This window comes from Ammodytes marinus, assembly GCF_949987685.1.
Source record: "Ammodytes marinus genome assembly, chromosome: 5".
NCBI classification, from domain to species: Eukaryota; Metazoa; Chordata; class Actinopteri; order Uranoscopiformes; family Ammodytidae; genus Ammodytes; species Ammodytes marinus.
The window spans coordinates 34,397,924-34,419,656 of NC_137234.1; the positions used below are offsets into that span (position 1 = coordinate 34,397,924).

The window sequence follows — 21,733 nt, forward strand, 5'->3', positions numbered from 1 at the left end:
TATATGAATTTATAGTTGTCCCCAGACAAATGTGCAACATCATAACTCTATTCCTGAGATTTGTTTCCCCTTTTAGCATGTCTGACCTGTATGGGTTCACTTTGGTGAGCCTAAACTGACCTGGTTTGATCTCTGTTTTATCTAGTGCCACCCAATTTCTTCCCTAAAGATCTCTCATTACATTGGTCTATTTCATCAATCAGTTTGGCCCACCTGATTGTTTTTACCTGCTCGATTTAAGCAATGCAGCTCAGGATTCACAAACGTTTGCAGATACAACAGTTGGCAAATAATTTGGTTTGTCTCTTTTAACAATTGATATCTGGGAAAAAAAAAAATTTGAATTGATAAACAAACATCTGTTATTTCATATAAAAAATACTGGTATTGATAAAAATTAATTAATAATGGTTAAACACAATAAAATTTCAAAATGCTCAAGGGGTTCACAAACTTTCAAACAGCACTGTATATGGGGTGTCCCCAACTAAGAATTTCCAAAGTCGAATCTGATTGGTCGAATCTTGACTAATAATCGTTGAATCATGTTTTTTTTCCTTTTTCATCCATTTTCTCATGTGTGACATCCGCTTCCATTTCCCCAAATATGTATTAACAGTATAATAGGCTGATATTTATACAACAATTGGTGATGTATCATGAGCTATCTCGAGAGACCAAGCAATTTCATGTAAAATCAAACATTCAGCACCCCCATATAGCCGTGATAAAATGATCATTGTTTCATAACCACATTTTGCGACTATTCAAGTGAGGTTGACAAACCTATCAGCCCCTTCAACTGAATCGTACCCCTACATACACCAGTTTCTTTTCTAAAATGTGGCAAAGGGAGAAATAAATAAAAAGTTAGTTAAATGCTGATAGCTTGTTGTAAAACTCATGTGAGCTAGGCTAAACACACTATTGGTGGAAACAGATTAAACTGATTTAAATGTCTAAATATCAAACAGTTCCTTTAAAATTGAATTAAGCTTCTGGTCCTAGAGCAGCACTTTCACTCAAAGTAGATTAATTAAACACTGGCCCAATAACTTAAACTGTTGCCATGAAATGATCAACTAATACAAAGTATCTAAATATAAGTATCTTGAAAAAAATAGTTTTAAGTGGCTAGATTAAGTAAATAATAACAGTGATTACAACTGTAAAGGAATATCAAAATCTATTGGCTTTCACTGAACCATATAACAACACATCAAGAAGCTTAACATAATCAAACCCGGGAAAAGGAAATAAGTTAACATCTCAAGACGTAGCAATTTACAGTATATACATTCTTATTAAAAGTAACAAAATTTAGTTAATTGATAGCGCCATCATTATTCTTTAAGTACAGGCTTCCTGTTGCCATAAAGCTTTTGTTGCTTGATCAAATTATTTCAGACTGGATCCAGGCATATCACACACTACGCACAAAGGCTTCTATAAGGCAATCCTTAAAGGCAGCCTCCCAACCCATTGTTTGTCTTTTAATAATGATCAGCTTTATCACACACAGTGGCAGGATATTCCAATGGCTTTGGAGCATGGCAAAGGTCCACCTTGGATTTAAGAATAAAAATAAATAAAAAATATATATACTATTGTCTTTTTTAAAACAGAAAATGTTCGGTGTTCTTGTCCAGCGCAAAGGGCACAATTTTTTTTTTTTCATCTTTGCTTCTTCCCCCAAGAGAAAATGTTCATAATTGTATTCCTGTTTTTGTGTTTGTTTGTTTTTTGCAGTACATAGAGTGCTGAGAGTAGGTTGGTTTGTAAGAAAAGCAAGGAAAGTTTACAGCGTGCTCTTATTTTGAAAGACTATTTTTTTGAGTTCCCAGTGTTTAGAAAGAAGTAGGAGGCACTTAGGTCCATCTCTATGGCGACAGACAAGTCATTCACACAATGTGCCTTCCAGGCTCAGGATTGGAAGGTCTGGTCTGTTCTTTGCAGAATAGAACAGCTAACATGAGGCCAGGGCTAGAAGGTGGATCTATGAAGGGTTTTGCAGATGAAAACATCAAAGAGTGGTGACATAGTGAACATAGTAGCTGCTGTACATGACATAATGTATATGATTAATGCAAATTGTCCTTTCTTGTTGAGTGACTTCCGCAAAGTTTCAATAAACAGCGTTGAAAAAAGTAATTGGTCCGAGTGATGGTGATGTGAAGAGGGCATTCCATTTAGCCAGAACTGTCTGCTCCTTCTTCTATTGATTGCTTTTTCAACCTTTTGGCCTCTTTACTTTAGTATCAGGATGATTCTGGTCACAGCCACAAGAATGCTGATGGTTTCAGGAATAGTCATGCTAACAAAGGTTCCACAATGAAGTAATGCAGCAAGTTCAGTTCCTCTTTACCTGGTTTAACATTAAGAATCAACAATCAAAGATTGAGATTATCACTTTTGAATTAAAAATTCCGAAAGGAGACCATTTTTTCACCAACCAATAAGTAGGTATTTTACATCGAAACTGAATTTTAAACCTATTAGATCTAATTTAAATACATGTTTAGCACTCTGAAACTGTAAGGATTCAGCATGATGCTATTACGAAGATGATCCAGAAAATTGGCATGAACAAATTCAAGTTCTTCACAAGGGGCATTGAGTCTAATCTGGCAAAGCAATTATGGCAAATCCAAAAACATGTTGACAAGCATCCATTTTTAAAACGTGCAAAGAATTCCTTTACCTTAACCGTCCTCCTTCTGAACTTCTACAGCATAGAGAAAGTCAAGGTGGTTTACCATGATGATGACCAAACAAAAATACACCCAAATAAGGGATATGGAGTAACATGGCTCAAATTAAAAATGTGTAGACCTAGGTACATTTAGCCTGATTAAACAAGAAAGGCAGAGGTCAAAAATCTAGGTTGGGATATTTGAAATATAGCATAGCCAAACCAGACTTTTCCAGGCCTCATCAAGACTTGGATAGAACCAAAACTGCCCCGATTCCTAGGGGGACAAATGAGAATGCATAGGCCAGGAAAGGATGATACCTAAATGATTAGGATAGGACCAAACCATACCAGACCAGTACACATTCATCCTTACATTTCAATCCTGTTTGACTCATAAGTCACAAGTTCATATAAAAAGGAAACCGGACCGACACAAACACAGACCGGTGAAGGTCCAAGACATTTCTCCTCTGATTCTATTGTGATGCAATTTGCAGTGTTTTCCAGTTCATTCCAATCATTTATAACACAAATCACTGCGCTATAGTGTGATTATTCCCGATGCTTAAATGTCAGTCAGTTGGATGCAAGGTATAGTCCAACCTTAAACACCACTTCACATGGTTCCATCCCAGACTATGCTTGTGAGTCCAGGATCAATCCATAATTTTCCGATCCAGTGAAATCATTTGTACTCAATTGACGATCTGGTCCAACCTACTGTAAACTCATCCCAATGTTTTTCCATCATTGTTATTTCTTATCCCAGTATGTCCAAGTAGACTGGTGTGGATTTCATCAGAGTAAACAAAATCTTCTGAATGTCCTTAACGTTGTGGCGCTGCTGTGGCTCCCTTTGCCAGCAGCCCAGCATCATATCGTAGACTTCTTTAGGACAGAGCCTGGGGCGCTCCAGCACTCGGCCCTGAGTTATGCACTCGATCACCTGGGAAGACAGACAGAGACACATGGTTAGACAAGACAACATTTTCAACATGTGGCTTGCGTTACAGTGCAAAAGTGCCATTTGACAGGCACACATAACACATTATCCAATTGTGTAATTGGATAATGAAAATGAAGTTATAAAGCAAAACAGGACCTTTTGTAGGACAATGCTATTTCAGACAAAACAAACTTTTCACGGAGAACTGGGTTATAATGAGCACAAGACAGTGGTTTGGAATTTCTGTGCTGACAATTTTTGTTTTTGGTGAGTGCTGGTTACCAACGAGGCCAGCGCCAGCCAGTGGCAAGGGGCTTTGCCCACCCAAATGTGCGTCTTGCCCACCCACTCAAAACTTAAGAAAATGTATACAGTATATATTTTTTTTCAGCCAATTAAAATATGTGTATTCACTATATCAGGACCATTCCTAGCTTCTGATTGGGTGGGCACGGCGACAGCCCGCCTCCAAATTCACCCATCATCTGCTTTTCTGTGGTCAACCGTCAATCACGTCCACAGAGTGCGCTCTCCTTTGCAAAGGTCCTTTGCAGTTAGAACACTACCGCTACTCGGCAACTTTTTCACACGTTAACCTGTTCTTTCGGTTAGTAAATGCTGTGCACAAAAGCTCATTCACCTCCTACTTTATCCAAACCGACTTACAACACTTTCTGTGTAATGTATCGCTTATTTAAGCCTGTAAACAAGCCTAGTGCCTATTTCTGCCTCTCACAATGCTGCTGCATCAGAGGGGCACTGTTTGTGAACGTTACTGTCCGCGAGCTCTGCCCCTCAGCAAGCGCTCCCCCAAAGCTTTCTCTTCTATCAGCTCAGGCTGCCTACTGTTAATATTGCCTATGGGATTTCAGGTTGATGCAAGATGCGATTTAAAAAAAAAATACATAAAAAAGGGTTTAAAAATATATGTAAATTAGATTTGTTTTTCCTTGCAATTTTACTACTTTAGTCTGGAAAATTCCTTGATATCAGTATTTCTGCCAGCAGCAGTAGATTTTCAATTCAGAGATACTGTGATATTTCATCGAGTTCTGAGGTGTCTTTGTGATGGTTCTGAAGGTGTTGCAAATTACTCTGTATATTTTATCTATTTATTTTCTAAGAAAATGTAATACTTCTGCTTTTCATAGAAGGTGGCTGATATGGAAAGCTTCTAGTAGCAGTGTTATCATGGTAAGCAGTGATGTGTCTAAAAACTAACATTTACAGTAACTGTGCCAAAAAGCAGACACAGAGATCTTACAAGGGCAAAACATTTCTGCTCGTGCGCTCAGTGCGCGCTCGCATCTTCGGTATCTCTGCCCACCTACAATTTCTACCAGCCCACCATAATGTAACTGCCTAGAACCGGGCCTGGTTACCAAACTGTTACAGGAGCCTGTGTCAAGCTGAGATCAATTTCCGGCCCGAACTGCAAAAGGGAATGTGTTCGAGTTATACACTGTATGTCAATCGAGCAGCCTTAATTCACTGCTACTGTGAGTGAAAGCATCTAATGATGCAAGTGTTATTTAAATAGTGTTATTTTAGAATTCAACATAAGACAGAGAGATATTTACTCTTTGCTGCAGTCACTGAGGTGAATCCAGGTAGAAGTTCTTATCTTTACTCATTTCCCTCATGAACAAAATGAATACAGTGAAGCACACCAATGAGGTGAAGATTCTCATTGGTCTGGGCCTCAACACAGTTTATCAAGACATCTGTAATAGTCTGATGCTTCAGTGTGCTGTTCAGTTTGCTGTGTAGGTGATAGTATTGCTTCATGCACACCCATTCTAGGGTTGCGTTCCGAATCGCATACTTTCTACTATATAGTATGTAGAAAAAAGATTTAGGATGTCCCGATTCTTGTGGCCAGATTTAGGATGGTTAGAAGTACCCGGATGTCCTACTTCATGCGGCCAAGATTGTTAGTGTTGAAAAGTGCATCCTATTTGGGCGATTCTGACCCACAATCCAGTGCACACGTGAAGTGACGTAACATCGACGAAGCCTCCATATGAAAACAAACGGGGATGCGACGGATATAAAAGCAAGAGGCAAGATCAAGGCGCAATGTTATGATGATATAAGAGAGAAAAGTATGTCCCAATAGTATGCCTACTGCATCCTAACTAGATTCTTTTTATCGTTGGATGTAGTATGTAGAATAGAAAAAAGAAAGAGTATGCGATTCGGAACGCAACCTAATTTTCTAGGTCTCTGCTCCCCAGGGACTCACTGCAGTGTTAATTTCGTTGACTAAGACTATGACGAAAAATATTAGTCAACGAACCTTTTTCACGGACATAAATTAAATAAAAACTAAATAAAAAGGCAGATATGATGACGAAGACTGAGACGAATATAACTGACACTATAGTCAACGAATAGGAACGATACGAAAATGTTAAGGCGGGACGAATGGAGAAGAGATCCAATCAGAACTACTCTTTTTGTGGGACAAGTTGGGAAGAAATCCAATCAGTGCAAAGCAGCGAATGCAACCCTGTGTCGGTGAAGATCACCGGGAGACCTCGGCAGTGTGAGCGGGTGGAGTGAGCCGCTGTGCAGAAAAACTCTGCGGTTTGATGGACAAAATGATAGTCAGGGATATCCTGCCCGTTAACGTTGTCTAGGGGAACGGCTAAGTTCCGCGATCTGTTTGTAGTAGGCTGTGTCTCGAGCTTGAATACACAGAGCCATGTCCCCAAACTGACTGCGCAACTATATAGGAAATTAACTGTGAAACTGCCGCCTCCCTCCGTTAGTTTCTGTTTTCACCCGAGTAAGTTACAATCAACAGTCTCCGACGCATGGACAGCATTCAATTAAAACCTCTCATTTTATTATCAAAAAGGCTTTGATGCAATAGAAGTCCGAACACACTCAGCGGCAGCAGTGTTGCTTAAAGGAAAGGGCAGTTGCTCACTTTTTTGTCAGCGCCTTAAAGCCACTACGAGTAACGAGTGTCCCCTTTGGACAAAAGCGGTAGTATTTTTACGACGCCCGCTGTAGCAAAGCTGTTTTTTCTAGCTCGTGCCAGTCGTGCGAGTGTGAACTGAGAAGGGCGCAATATAGTGCATGTCCGTGTGTTGAAAGTGTGAGGACTCTTTTCGGCTCCGTGAGAGTGGTTTTGACACTGCATCAACTAATGCCAGTCAGTGCTACACACACCTGATTGCAATGAGTTGATGCAGCAGTGTCACCTAACTACTCTCTCTCACGGAGCTGAAAGATTAGCCTACGTGTCCTCACAGAAAGCGAATGAACGAGAGACGGCAGTTAGTATGGATCACGATGAGGTAATGTGTTTGTGTTGTTGATGTAAATAATGACTATTTCAGATAATGGTTATCTGATGATGGTGAAGCAAAGCAAACTTTGTGTTAGTACAAACTGCTCATTCATTTAGGAGTAAACGCTGCAGTCTAGTTTCGCTCTCGTGAAATTGTATACACGTTGCTTGGCAACGCCCTCGTCCCGCCCGTAGCCTATATCACTCTCCCTTTTAGCTTTTCTTTTTCTCTTTTCTTTCTTTGATAGTTCAGCCCCGTTATCAGTCATTATGACGACAAATGACTGTCTCAAACAAGGCTCCCGCTCCCCTTCCCTCACCTGGAGGGATAGGCTTCTCAAATCGCGTTGCTGCTCCACACTGAAATCTGCGACCAATACGGATATGTGACCATAGAGCCTGCACGAGCAAACCGAAAATCGGACTGGACTCAGACCAAAAGCAGTAATAAAAACTATATAAAAACGTCTTTCTTTGCACTGATGGTCTCGTTTGCTGTTAAAGGTAATTTATGATTATCAGAGGAAACATGAGGCTGTTTAAAAGATATTTAAATGTTACTCGTAGCCGCTTTAACTGCGTGCTGCTTCTGCTGCCCAGGGGCGGCCTTAGCGACCTCGGGGCCCGTTTCAAGACCTAGTGTGGGGCCCCCCACTTATTTTTTTATTTTCTTTATTTTAATTTTTTTATAAATAATGCTTGTGAAAAGAAAAAATATTGTGGAATCCAGTTGGCTCATAGACAGATCATGAGATAACGGGCCCCCGGGCACAGGCTCTTAAAGCCCCCCTCCCCCCTATCCAGTCAGGTACACTGATTTTATGTGAGATTATTAGGAATGAAATAGAATACATGTTTTGTATTACAACCATTAAATCTGTGTCTGTATTGCATATTCAAAACTTAATACCATTCAATGAAGAAAGAAACACTTAGCAGTGTTGCAGCGATTTTGTCGCTATATTTAGCGACTTTTCAGCCCCCCTGGCGACTTTTTTTTCAAAACAGCGACAAGCGACAAATCTAGCTTTTTTTCTGGTGTAATTGGTGACTTTATCGCCAAAGCAAGTATCACTTTTAATTGTTCTCAATGAGCAGCAGGAGCCTCCCGGCCCGTCCCCCGTCACAGAGCACTGACAGGCGGCCCGGTCCTCGCGCAGCAGTCCCTCCCAGCTGGTCAGAGCAGGAGATACACACCTCTCCGCTCGTGTTCCGTTAGCATCCCTATTAGCAGTTAGCAGCTTTTCCCACCTCTTCTACAGTCTACGACAGGGGTGCCCACAAGTTTTCAGCTTGTGAGCTACTTTTATAATGACCAAGTCTGGACACAGAATAACCAAAAAGCAGAAAGAAAAAATGTACAGGTTTAAAAAATCTCTCTGTGAAGTCTTTTTTTTTTTTAAAGGTCACATATTATGCTAAATGCACTTTTTAAATGTGTTCTAACATATCCATGGGTCCACGGTGTGCCTAGAGACTGCCAAAATATTTTAAAAAATAACATTCTCTCCTGTTCTCACTCTCCCCCTTTCTGAAACCCCCACCCCTCCCCCCCAATATTCTCCAGTCAGAATTTTCCCCTTTTCTGACCTCACAAACTGGAACGCCTGAAGCTTCCACTGTGCAGCCCACACCCCTATTTCTTATTGGTCCACGGCCCTGACAGACAGAGGGCGAGGCGTATCTGGCTTCGCTTCCGGACAGGGGGCGGGGGCAGCTCAAAGATTGTATATTTACGAGGGGAGCTGCAGCTCTTTTTAAAAAATAGGCCATTGTGAGATTAGCTGAACATCAGCATAGTACAATAAATTATCTGAAAGTTTTTTTCAGCAAACAATTAAAGAAAAACGTATTAGGGACCACTAAGACCATATAATATGGTGTATAATAGTACCGAAAAGTGTATAATATGGGAGCTTTAATACAGTATACCTCAATATAGGCCCCTGCTGTATACTGCATTTTTACTCTTTTAATTGTCAGTTTTTATCAGTATTTGATCTTGTTTTTGTTTTGACTTGTTTATTTTGTTGTTTTTAAAAGCCTCCTGTGGACAGGTGTTGTAAACTAGCATTTATGCTAATACACTAAAAACATTGCATCTGGTTCGTCCAATGTCATTGTCGTGTCCATACACAAATAAAATAAAATCAATCTGCTCTTCGTAGCCACGAACAATGTAATTAAAAAAATATCAAAAATGTCCTGGCGTCTGTATGCCCCCCCTACCTACTAAGGTTAGGGGCCCATAATGAGCCAGTCAATTGTTTATTTTTTTAAATAAAGTTGTTCGGGGTCTACATTTTTTTTTCTTTTTTTTATAATGCCTTCGCGATCTACCCACAATGCCTTCGCGATCGACCGGTCGTTCGCGATCGATGTAATGGGCACCCCTGGTCTACGAGTAGTGCAATTCAAAATGTTATGCAGTGCTTTTTTAAACCATGAGCATGTATGATTACTGCTAGACTTAAAATTATCACGTTGGTTGTTTATGCGATTGTCACGTTCATAACACTAGAACCTCATCTATTCAAATATCACTGTATAAAACCCCTGTCTACAAATATGCAAATTAGGCGATGACGTTATCTGGCGACTTCTAGCGACTTTTTGGACAGCCAATAGCTACTTTCCTTACTGAAGAGTTGGCAACACTGACACTTACTCGACTAAGTCCGCTGTAAATTTAGTCAACTAAAATCTGCTTATATTTAGTTGACTAAGACTAAGAGTGTATTCACATTCGCAAAGTCCGCTAGTTCACTTGCTTTGGTCCAGACCAAATAGAGTTTAGATTTTTCTTTTTTGGTGTGGTCCACTTTCATATCGCCCCTTGTGCAAGTGAACCAGCATTAAGAAGTAAAACCACACGTGATCTGAGTTCATTCATTCATTGGACAGACATTGTGGGGTGGAGAGAAGCAGGAAGCACAAAGTGAAAACTGCTAAATATATAACTGATACGATATGGGGTTAAAAATAATAAATAAATAGGCCTACATCTAGCCTATACATAAAATAAAAAAACATGAAATTATTGTTGTTTCATATGGTTATAATATGTAGGCCTGTGTCAATTTGTGGCATGTAGCCTACGATGTGAAACATAATATTTACTGTATTTTTGCTGCTGGACGCACGGCTCGCGAGGAAAAGGCTCAAGCTGACACACAGCTGATTTAGTCAGCTGGGTGTGAGTTTGGCGCGGCTCAGCTCCAAACTGACATGGGGATAGTATTGACGGTCCCATAACATGGGAAGCAAAATAAAAACACGCACTTCATACTAGGCGCAGCGTGAACCTGTTGTCACTGTGCGGGAGACGCTCCCCTCTCCTTCATCTGATCGCTGAACACATCAGCATGTTTACGCGTCCTGTCGATCAAATGTAATATATTCGCTCTGGGCTCCTGGTCAAACCACAACTAATCTTCCTAACAGTGGCGACAACAACACTTTCCCATAATGTGAAGCTGACGGCGATTTATTTAAAAAAAAGGCACAGTGCTTCCTGCAATTGGGTCGGATCGAGTCCGAACAAATTCACACCACAAACGAACTGCAGCAGAGTGCGTATGGAACCGCATCGAGACCACCTCTTCAGCTGGGTCTCGGAGCGTTTGTTTGGTCCGCCCCTGAGTGCGATTGCTGTATTCACACATGTCTGAAAGATGCGCACCAAAGGCAGAAGTGCATCTGAGTTCGTTTCAACCAAACTAAACACGGCATGTGTGAATACACCCTAAAAGATTTCAGATGACTAAAATAGGACTAAGACAAAATGGTGTGATATTCAAAAGACTAAATCAGAATATGCTGCCAAAATTAACACTGACTCACTGGTGTATGAAGATGCAAATAAAATAATACAGCAGGAAGCCAGGTTGTTTATAAACATCAGAACCTGTGATGTCTGCAAAGGATAGACACCTCAAAATCTCAAAAGTTTCAGTTTTATTGTCCAAACAATAGATGTGATCTGATTTGCCTCAGATCACAATCAGAGAATAACCATACTATAATGAATATGCTGGGATTTTGGCTAGTTGCTTCATACCGACTGACTCAACTATTACCAGCAGGTGCTGACCTTTTTGGTCCATTCACTGTTATTGAACAGAAATGTTAGGACTCTCTCTACTGAAATGACTGAAAAAAGCCTTGTTCTTCAAACGCAATGTGAACATCAATTGTAGATAACAAGTGCTCAGTTAGTTCTAAATTCAGGTACAGGAACTTTGAGGTGTTCTTAGTAGTCCACTGTTCTTAGTTCTAACATATATCTTGTGTGGGAGCTATTTCATAAAACGGGTCACGTTCTATCGACACTAAAGGAAAAAATCCTGTTTATTAAAACTTGGGTTTTATTAGATTTTTTTTTTACATTTATATACATTAATTAACACATCGTTAATCTGGGAAAATGTAAACTTCATTAAAGAAGAGCTCAGATGAAAAAGGCTGTATTAGTCTAGGTGCTGGGAAAGTTTTATATGCGCTTCATTTAGCGGAGAATATCTAAACTGTTATAGACTAATATGACCCCAGTGAACAACGTGGGATGTGTGACAAAATCTCTATCCGGGGCGAAAGTCCTGAAAATGATCAGAACGGGTTACACTAGTATCACACTACGTGGTGAATGGGACTCTTTTTTTCCTTTATAGATATCCTCATCATTTTTTACCAGATTAATCTTCATATTAAGAGAAATACTTTTTGTATTACACTTTGTCTAAAAAATTTCAAAATATGCAAATGAGGCAATATCTCATTCAATATGCGTAGCCTATAAACCCTAGAGGTCCTGGATACGATTTGTATTCACTTCATTTAGCAAAGATTATCTCAACTGTTATAGACTAATATGACCCCAGTGAACAACGTAGGATGTGTGACAAAATCTTTACCCAGGGCGAAAGTCCTGAAATTGACCACAATAGGTGACACTAGTATCACACTAGGGAATGGGACTTTTTGTTTCCTTTATAGATATCTTCATACATTTCTACCATATTAATCTTCATATTAACAGAAATACTTTTTGTATTACACTTTGTCTAAAAAATAAAATAAAATATGCAAAATAGGCAATATCTCATTAAATATGCATAGCCTACACGTAAATCTTTAGTAGAATTCCTGGATAGGATTTGTATGGACTTCATTTAGCAAAGAATATCTCAACAGTTATAGAATAATATGACCCCAGTGAACAACATGGGATGTGTGACAAAATCTCTACCCGGGAGGAAAGTCCTGAAAATGACCACAACAGGTTACACTAGTATCACATTACGTGGTGAATGGGACTTTATTTTCCCTTTATAGATATCCTCATACTTTTTTTACCAGATCAATCTGCCCTGTAAGGTGACCTTGAGTGCTATGAAAGGCGCCCTCAAATAAAATGAATTATTATTATTATTATTATATCCAGAATTGAAGCAATATTGAGGTCAGAAGTCCAAATAATTTTTTTCATTTATGCTGTATCTATTTTATTACGTTTTATGTTGTTGTGCATTCCATGATAACTTGGCCTCAAAGCTTGGGAACATTAAAGCTCTGTAGTCTCCATACTTTCAAGTACTTATGTATTAATTCATTTTTGATTCAGTTTATTGCCTTAAACCAGTCAAATGTTGAAATGTCTAATCTAAGAATCAGAATCAGTCTTAAAAAACACATGTTGAATATGTGTGAAATCATGAGAACTCCTTCTCGTTCCCCTAACTACCCCAAATCCCCAGCAGAGAACAATATTTCAGTGTCCAAAATGGTAGCTTACTCCATCACATAATGTCTTGTTAATCTATAACCGATATCAACGATGACTAACCCTATAAAAAGGGGACCCGGAACTTAATAAACAGTACATTTCCTTTAATGTATTTCCTCTTAGTAAGTGATAATGCTTGTCATAAATAATTGAACAAAGACTTTTACCATACATACATATACTGTCCATAGATAGATAGATAGATAGATAGATAGATAGATAGATAGATACATACATACATACATACATACATACATACATACATACATACATACATACATACATACATACATACATACATACATATACATAATATACAGTGTATATTATGTATATGTATGTATGTATATTATACACATACACATAAGTGATAGTATACCTCATTATTGGCGAGCTGGAACCATGGTTGTTTGCCGTAAGTGAAGATTTCCCACAGTATGACTCCAAAGCTCCACACGTCACTCTCTGTGGTGAACTTCCTGTACATGATGCTCTCTGGGGGCATCCAGCGGATAGGCAGCATGGTGTGACCTCCCACCTGAACACACACAATCTTGGATGGATCAAGTTTTTAATTTGAACATGAAGAAGCATATGATCAACATCATACATCATGCTTTTTATGATGATGCTTAACACAACAAGCATTGATAGTGATCTTCACTTTTATTAAAGGTGTGGTCAGTGATTCTGGAGCATGCTTATTGTCAAAATCACTTGTTGTCAAAATCAGTGAATATGAACTCATTATTAGCTACCTGTCTGTAAAACTGAGTGTTCACAGGAGAGAAAAAAAATGGGAGGAGGATTTTGAGAATAAAGTGGAAATACAATTTTATCAAGAATACAACGTTGAGAGTAGACAGTTCCAGACTGTGGTAAAGCTGGAAAGATGTTGACAGATTCAACTTCTGGGTTCAATAACTCATAAAAACGCTATTAAAACACAAACAATAAATCTTCGATATTGTCATAAGCAGTGTTTGGAATAACGGCGTTACCTAACAGCGTTATTTTTTCAGTAACAGGGTAATCTAACTAAGTACTGTTTCCGTCGTTACAACGCCGTTATCGTTACTGAACGTTAAATGCGGTGCGTTACTATGAATTTATTGAATAAACTGTGTAATCCGAACGCACCCCAGGCTCCAAACTACACAAACTGCTAGTGAGGAGTCCGGGTGAGTTAACAACGAGATAAGCGATTGTTATTTCTTATAGTGTTTTAAGATGTGTTTTATTCAGTGTGGATGACATTATAACTGTCAGTTAGTGGCCGTCACGTCAGTCAGCCGGAGCGCCTGTTTGGTGAAGTTTCTTTTTCTTTCTCTATCTGCTGTGTGAGCGTGCAAGTTGCCGCAGTAACCACCTATCAATCCACGGTTGAAACTAGCTTTCCCTGAGTGTGTTGCCCTTGTGAGTAAGTGCTTGGAGTTTCCCCGATCTCTATTATAATTTATGCACGTTACTAAATGGCCGCAATTCGCGGGTCCAACAGCTGTTTAACGTCAAAGAATGTTTAAACCTCTTATCTTGCTGTCTGTTGATGTGCAATAAATATTGAAGGTTATGTAGCCTACAAGTACTTGTAAGATCTACTTATTTCAACTGACTTGTGAAAACTGCTCAGAAAAATCCAAATTCTTTGACATATATATAGCAACTTTTTTTTTACAGTAACGCAAATAGTTACTTTCGCTGGTAACTAGTTACTTCTATTATACAGTAATTCAGTTACCAACTCAGTTACTTTTTGGAACAAGTAGTGAGTAACTATAACTAACTAGAAATGCAATTCCTGAAGAAATTGCGGTGTGAATGCTTACTCTGCTGAAGCTGATAGTGAAGAAGCTTACTGCTGAATGTTGATGATGAACGAAGGATGAATATATCTGAATGAACAGAATGGTTGAAAAATAGTATGTTTGAAAAATGTGGAATATTTGGAAGTTTGAATGGACTTTCTAGCTGGAATTAGGAATGAATTATCACCTTGAAGTATGACCTCCAAAATGTAATCAGTTCATCTTTGAGTCAGAATCAACATTTGTGCAAAATTTGAAGAAAAACCGTGGAAGCGTTCATGAGATAATGCAGTCACAAAAGGCAACGTCACAGTGACCTTGAAATTTGACCTTTGACCTCTAAACTCTTGTGATGTCATCTCTGAGTCATAATCAACATCTATGCAAAATTTGAAGAAAAACCGTGGAAGCGTCCATGAGATAATGCAGTCACAAAAGGCAACGGCACAGTGACCTTGAAATTTGACCTTTGACCTCTAAACTCTTCTGATGTCATCTCTGAGTCATAATCAACATCTGTGCAAATTTTGAAGAAAATTGCACAGATGTAAAGTCCGGTAAAGTCTAAAATTTTGTGTTGGAACGGGGACTCGTACCCCCAACCCTGTGTTCAGCTCAATCAGGATACTACCATGTATTGTCCTGAAGGAGCTGAACATGTAGAATATTGAATGAAGTTTATCGGATGAAAAATGACTGAGTTAACGCATTTTGAATTTTTCCTATCCGCTTTGAATGGGGCTGTGGAGTCATTTTTGGAAAATAAAATTTAAAATCCACATAAATATTTTCATATTTTTTCTTATTTTCAGGAACCTCTACCGGTTTCCAGAGGAGGTCATTTCAAACTCCTGAAAAAGTTGAACATTTTGAAAGTTTTTAGAGGAAAAGCATTCTCAAACTCTCGATTTAGGAAAATTTCACTTGTATTCTGGATGTATCATAAGAGATTGGACTCTTCTCCCATTCTGTGACCTACATTATCCTATGATGTCACAGACAGGTGCAGAGGTCTCCATAGTGACTGACAGCTAATCAGTGTCAATTTTAAACAGCTGGTACTGTACACACGTACCGTCACTTCTCTCCCAAAGAGGATCTCACACACAGGCGATTTCAACTGAACGCATAAGCCCAAACTGCTGCTTCTATCTTGCAAACTGTTTGTCTGACAGATGAAATTAACCTACCGTGAGAACCAGAAGATTCCAATTAATATTCAGTGTCAAATTTGTGTTTGTAATTTGAAAACTTTAGAATTCAGAGCAAGAAGCAAATGGTGTACACTTTGAATCTCCTCGTTGAAAGCAAAGTCTATTTTAATATTGGTGTCAATGAGGCAGGAGGCATCGTTCGGTTAGACTTTTTTCTAATGTATGTCCATTTGGCTCCAAAGAAACATTTCTGTGACCGTAACAATATCTACAGTTAGAGACCAACATTTTCCACGAGGAGTTAGATTTTTGTGAGTTGACGCAATCTTAAAAATGTCTGGTGTTCTTTTTTATTCCCTCTCCTCCACTCTGGCAGTTGATGTGCACACTCTAAATATCACTCAAATTGATGTTACATGCGTCAAACATGGCTGATTAATTTGAAAACTATGCTTTTTTTAAAAAAGGTTGAATTTTAACAATGAAAGACGAAATATAGCTGAATATTTGGTCGAAGAAATGAACTTTGTAGGATGAATTATCAGTGAGCTGGAAGTGTTTGATTGATTGATTGATTGATTGATTGATTGATTGATTGATTGATTGATTCAATTTATTTCAGACATCAAAATTTACAAAACAAAATGAAAAGCATGAAAATACAAAAAAAATTGTTCAAATGATTTCACAAAAAATAAAAAAATAAACAAAAATAAACAAATAACATATTGAATTGATATGCCTGAAAAGGAGTAGGAAGAACTATAACTTATTTAATCCTACTCCTTTTCCACAGCTCAATAATTTATATTTATATTAGCTTCCTGTGTTCCTTATAATCTCTTTTACAAATATATACAGTTTTTTATACTATATTTGATATTTTATATTTTATGATATTTACAATCCATACAAATATACATACATACATACATCTATACAAACATATATCTATGTCCATTATATTCATTTAAACAATCCATATATCTATATATTTGTACAATCCACATATCTATATCTATATATACATGTATACAAACCACATATCTATACAATCAACATATCTATATATATATATAAATACAAATATTCATAAAATACGATGCACCATATTTACCCTTTTAATATATATATATACAATATATATACTTTTTTACATTTATTTTTTATTATTACTATTTTAATTTTAATTTTTTTGTATACTTTCCTTCTTAAATCTCTCCTTCATCCCTGTACCTTGTAAAAATCATTGCTTTGATTTTTCTTTTTTAACTGAATCATGTTTGGACATTGCTTTAGCTCCGTGCTCATACCATTCCACAGTTTCACACCACCAATTGAAATGCATTGACATTTTAAAGTCGTGCGAACAGCTAGCATCTTAAAGTTTAACTGTTCCCTCAAATTATAACCCCCCTCTCTGTCAAAAAAAAAGAGTTTGAATGTTACCTGGTAGCAGTTTATTTCTTACTTTGAACATGATTTGTGCAACTTGATATTCAACCGGGTCCTTGAATTTTATGATACGGGAATGTAAAAAGAGGAGGTTTTGTTGTGATCTTAATATCCTGCTTGATTGATTATTCTTATGGCTCGTTTTTGAAGTGTAACTAGTGGTAGCAGTGAGCTTTTGTAAGTGGTCCCCCAGACCTCCACACAGTAATTTAAATAAGGTAAGATCATTGAACAGTAGAGAATATGCAATGATTTGTGATCCAATATATGCTTTGCTTTACCCAGGATTGAGATGCTTCGTGACAGTTTAGATTTAACATGTTTTATGTGAGGTTTCCAGCTGAGCTTATGGTCTATTGTCACACCCAGGAATTTATTTACATACACTCTTTCAATGTTTACACCATCTATCTTAACATTTTCATCATTATTTAAATTATAATTTCCAAACAACATGATTTTTGTTTTGCTTAAATTCAATGATAATTTATTATTGTCAAACCACTTTTTTAATTTGCTCATTTCAGATGTAATTGACTCCAGAAGCTGTTGCTAGTCATGTCCCGTACAAAAAATATTTGTGTCATCTGCAAATAACACAAATTGTAAAATATTTGATGTTTTACATATGTCATTTATGTAGAGAATAAAAATAATTGGCTCTAGGGGGACCCCACAAGCAATGCCCAAAAAAGCTGACACGTATTCACCCATCTTCACAAACTGTTGCCTGTTCTGTAGATAGCTCCTCAGCCAGTTTAATACAACCCCCCTGATACCATACCGTTCTAATTTATTAATTAATATATCATAATTTATGGTATCAAATGCTTTTTTGAGATCAATAAAAACACCAGCTGCATATTTCTTTTGGTCCAGGGAATTTGTAATCTTTTCAATTAGCTCAATGGCTGCTAATGAAGTGGATCGGTTGGGTCTGAATCCGTATTGGCTGTCAGTTAGTAAATTGTGTTTATTCGGTGTATGAGTGTGTGTGAATGGGTGAATGTGGTAAGATATGTAAAGCGCTTTGGGGCTGAGAAAATCGGCTAGAAAAGCGCTATATAAGTCAAGTCCATTTACCATTTACCATTTATTGATGAATTTGTTAAGTCTGTCAGCAAATACTTTTTCTAAGATTTTTGAGAATTGAGGAAGCAGTGAAATAGGCATGTAGTTTGTGAAGTGGTGTTTGTCTCCAGTTTTGTACAGCGGTATGACTTTTGCAATTTTCATTTTTCTTGGGAATTTACCAGTTTTAAATGATAAATTACAGATGTGCGTTAATAGTTTCGAAATTCCGTGAATTACTATAGTCAGTAGAAGTTTTGTTTTTGCATTTATGGACAATCTCTATAATTTCACTCTCTTCAACTGCTGTTAGAAACATTGATTTTGGATTAATGTCTATGAAATCATTATTCCTGTCATCAGATCTCACAGGAACAGGTATTTCTTCAGCCAGTATTGGTCCAACATTTACAAAATATTGGTTGAAGCCATTAACTGCATCATCCATATTATCAATAATCATATAAATTTCAATAAACTCCTGTGGATAATTAACTTGTCTAGAACCATTTCCAATAACATTATTCAGTATATTCCATAGACCTTTAATATTGTTTTTATTATTATCTAATAATTTTCTGTAATATTATTTCTTACTAATTCTCATAATGTTTTTTAGTTTATTTTTATATTTATATTTATTATATTTATTTTCTGCATCTTTGGTTCTAAGCTTTATAAATTCTTTATATAGTGTATTTTTCTTTTTGCAGGCATTTTGTAATCCCTTAGTTATCCATGGACTATCTGAATATTTAAATGTATTTTATTGGGCAATATTTATCATACAACAATTTAAATATCCCTAAAAATATTTCATAACCTTTATCAATATTTTCTTCTTTATATAATAGTTCCCAATTTTGATTTAATAATAATTTTTTTAAAGCGTTCATTGCCTCTTCTGTCCGTACTCTTCTGTACTTGAATGTACTCTCCCGTTTTTCCCTCTTGTAGTTGTTATTGTAAACAAGAAACACTGGCAGATGGTCACTGATGTCATTGATCATTAATCCACTTATTGTATTATTGTCTATAACGTTTGTAAATATGTTGTCGATCAATGTGGCACAGTGAGATGTGATCCTGCTAGGTCTGGTGATTTTTGGATAGAGGCTTAAACTGTACATTGTATTGATAAAGTCTTCAGTTGGTTTGTGACTATTGGGATTAAGCAGATATATATTAAAATCACCACAGATGAATATGACCTTTTGCTTTGACACTGTAAACATTTCTTCCATCCATTCATTGAATATATCAATATTGGAACCCGGTGCTCTATAAATACAGCTAACAATCACATTCTTCTTTTTGTCCATGCAGATTTCAACAGTTAAACATTCTAACAGATTTCCAATTGCTGTTGTCATACCAACAACCACCTTGCAATTAAGGTTTTTTTTCCACATACACAGCCACACCTCCTCCAGTCTTGTTCTCTCTGTTCCTGTATTTCAGTTCATAGCCATCTAGATCAAAGTCCACACCCTTTTCAGGGTTGATCCAAGTTTCTGATATTGCAATTATGTTAAATGGTTGTGAAAATTGGCGTAAATATTCCTTAATGTTTTGGAAATTTGCATACAGACTTCTACTGTTAAAATGAATGATGGATAGTTTCTGATCTGCCTTAATGGTCTTATTGTACTGTTCAGCTGTGTAATAGCCGCAGTCGGCATTGATATTACAGAAGAAGTTATTTTCCGGGTCGATATTGTCTTCCATGTCTTGTAAATTGTGCTACGCGTATATTCAAATATTTTCAGCTCCAGTTTATCATAATCGGCAATCCTTTGTGTTATAGGTACCGGTACAGTGTGTCCAGATGTAGATGAATTATTTCCTTCAGAGTGTGTCATGATTGTGTAGGTTTATTACTCACTGTGTTTCCAGTTCGGACTCATTGGAACCTCTCCAGCTCTGCAATGTCTCTGATAACCATCACTTTTGCCTCCTCGGGTGAACCATTTAGTTTTATGAATATTCTGCAATTTGCAGTCTAGGTGTTCTGAATTTTCCCCTGCTTTTTTAGGTTGCGTGCCATTCTGGCAATGTCGGCGTTGTGCTTTGTCAGATGCTCGTTTAGGAACACGTTTGTTCCTTCCAGCTTCCTCCCCTGTTTCAGCAGTGCGGTCTTGTGCTTGCGGTTAACAAACCTGATGATGACCGCTGGAATGTCGCTGGTTTTCCTCCTGGGCAGTGGGTGGCATGCCTCGATGTCACTGCAGTGTAGGTCAATCCCTTTCGTCTGCAGGAAAGCAGCCACCTGTTGCTCCGTTGAGCTGATATCCAAGTCACCGGGCTCCCCCCCGTTGTCATCGGTCACCGCCCGAGCGTATGACCGGGGTTTAATGAAGAGCCCGGTAACGATGACGTTGTTTATCCTAGTGTTATTCCATGTCAGACACTCTGCTTTCCAGATGGAGAATTAGTTTATCCTTATCCTCGTTCTGTAACCGCAACATTTTGATCTCCCCGGCCAGGTCTAGGATGTCACGTTGTTGTTTCCTCATCGCGGCAACTTCTCCAGAAAGGAATTCAAGAGACCTTTTAATGTCCTCGGCTTCTTCGGCCGTAAAAGCCTTCTTCGGCCCCATTCTTCCCGGGTTACGATTTTTCTCCTGCTTTTGGCAGCTGTCAGCCGGCCAGCAGTTAGCACTGTCGGCTGGTAGTCTAGCAGCCAGATGCTAGCCGTTTCAAAGTCTGTTAATCCAAATCAGAGTCGTTAACCAGGCAGGGGTCTTTACCGTGTAATATCAATCAGTCCAATATCCGAAATCCAAAATCAGTGGTCGATAATCCAGAAAAGTGTCAAAAAGCCAAGTACCAAACAATTCACAGAAAATTCAAACTCACTGACAGGAAGCGGAAACGGAAATCACTGACAGGAAGCGGAAACGGAAATCATTGCAAAACGCTTAGCGTTTTGCCGATTTCCCCATTCATTGTGGAGGAGGATTTTTGGTGTAATAAACCTTTAATTATCTCAGAAGTTATGAATTTTATGAAAAAATAGTGAATTATGGAAACGTGCAAACCGAACACGGAAAACTTTGAATCGAGTTTCTACGATGAAGTATGAACGAGTAGGAGCATTCATAATTTTGCAAGAAATATTAATTTCATAAATGGTTGATTTCCTTTGAAGTTATGAATGTTATGAAAATTATCTGATTAGTGAATATGTACATGGGTTCATTCATTCATTAAGACTTTGGACTCTAAAGTGAATTACTTGGTTTCTGACTCTACAGCAAAATGTTGGTGTCAAAACCATAGACATTATAAAGGATAGACGCGTTGGCCGCTACTGCCTATTGGCGCTGACGAGAAATGCGGCCGCCATCTTGAACCGGTCACACGTTCCACTCAGTGTAGTCTGTCACAGACAATCACAGGGATAACATAAACAGAGAACAGAAATAAAATAGGATAAAATATATTAATTTAAATAAAGTAGGCCTATACAAAATACAAAACAAGAGCAAAAATAATATACTAAATGAACAATGAATTCA

At 37.8% G+C, this 21,733-nt stretch overlaps 1 protein-coding gene across 1 annotated transcript in view; it reads right to left on the reverse strand.

Annotated features, from left to right (window-relative positions):
• Positions 1-3,455: 3,455 nt before the first annotated feature.
• Positions 3,456-21,733, reverse strand: part of ntrk3a (neurotrophic tyrosine kinase, receptor, type 3a) — a gene marked incomplete at both ends in the record, with an annotated part of 339,329 nt that continues 321,051 nt past the window's right edge. Inside the window, 2 exons of the mRNA XM_080027751.1 lie at positions 3,456-3,641; positions 13,107-13,265. Of these exons, the coding sequence (XP_079883877.1) occupies positions 3,456-3,641; positions 13,107-13,265 (345 nt within the window). The remainder of the gene's footprint in view (positions 3,642-13,106; positions 13,266-21,733) is intronic.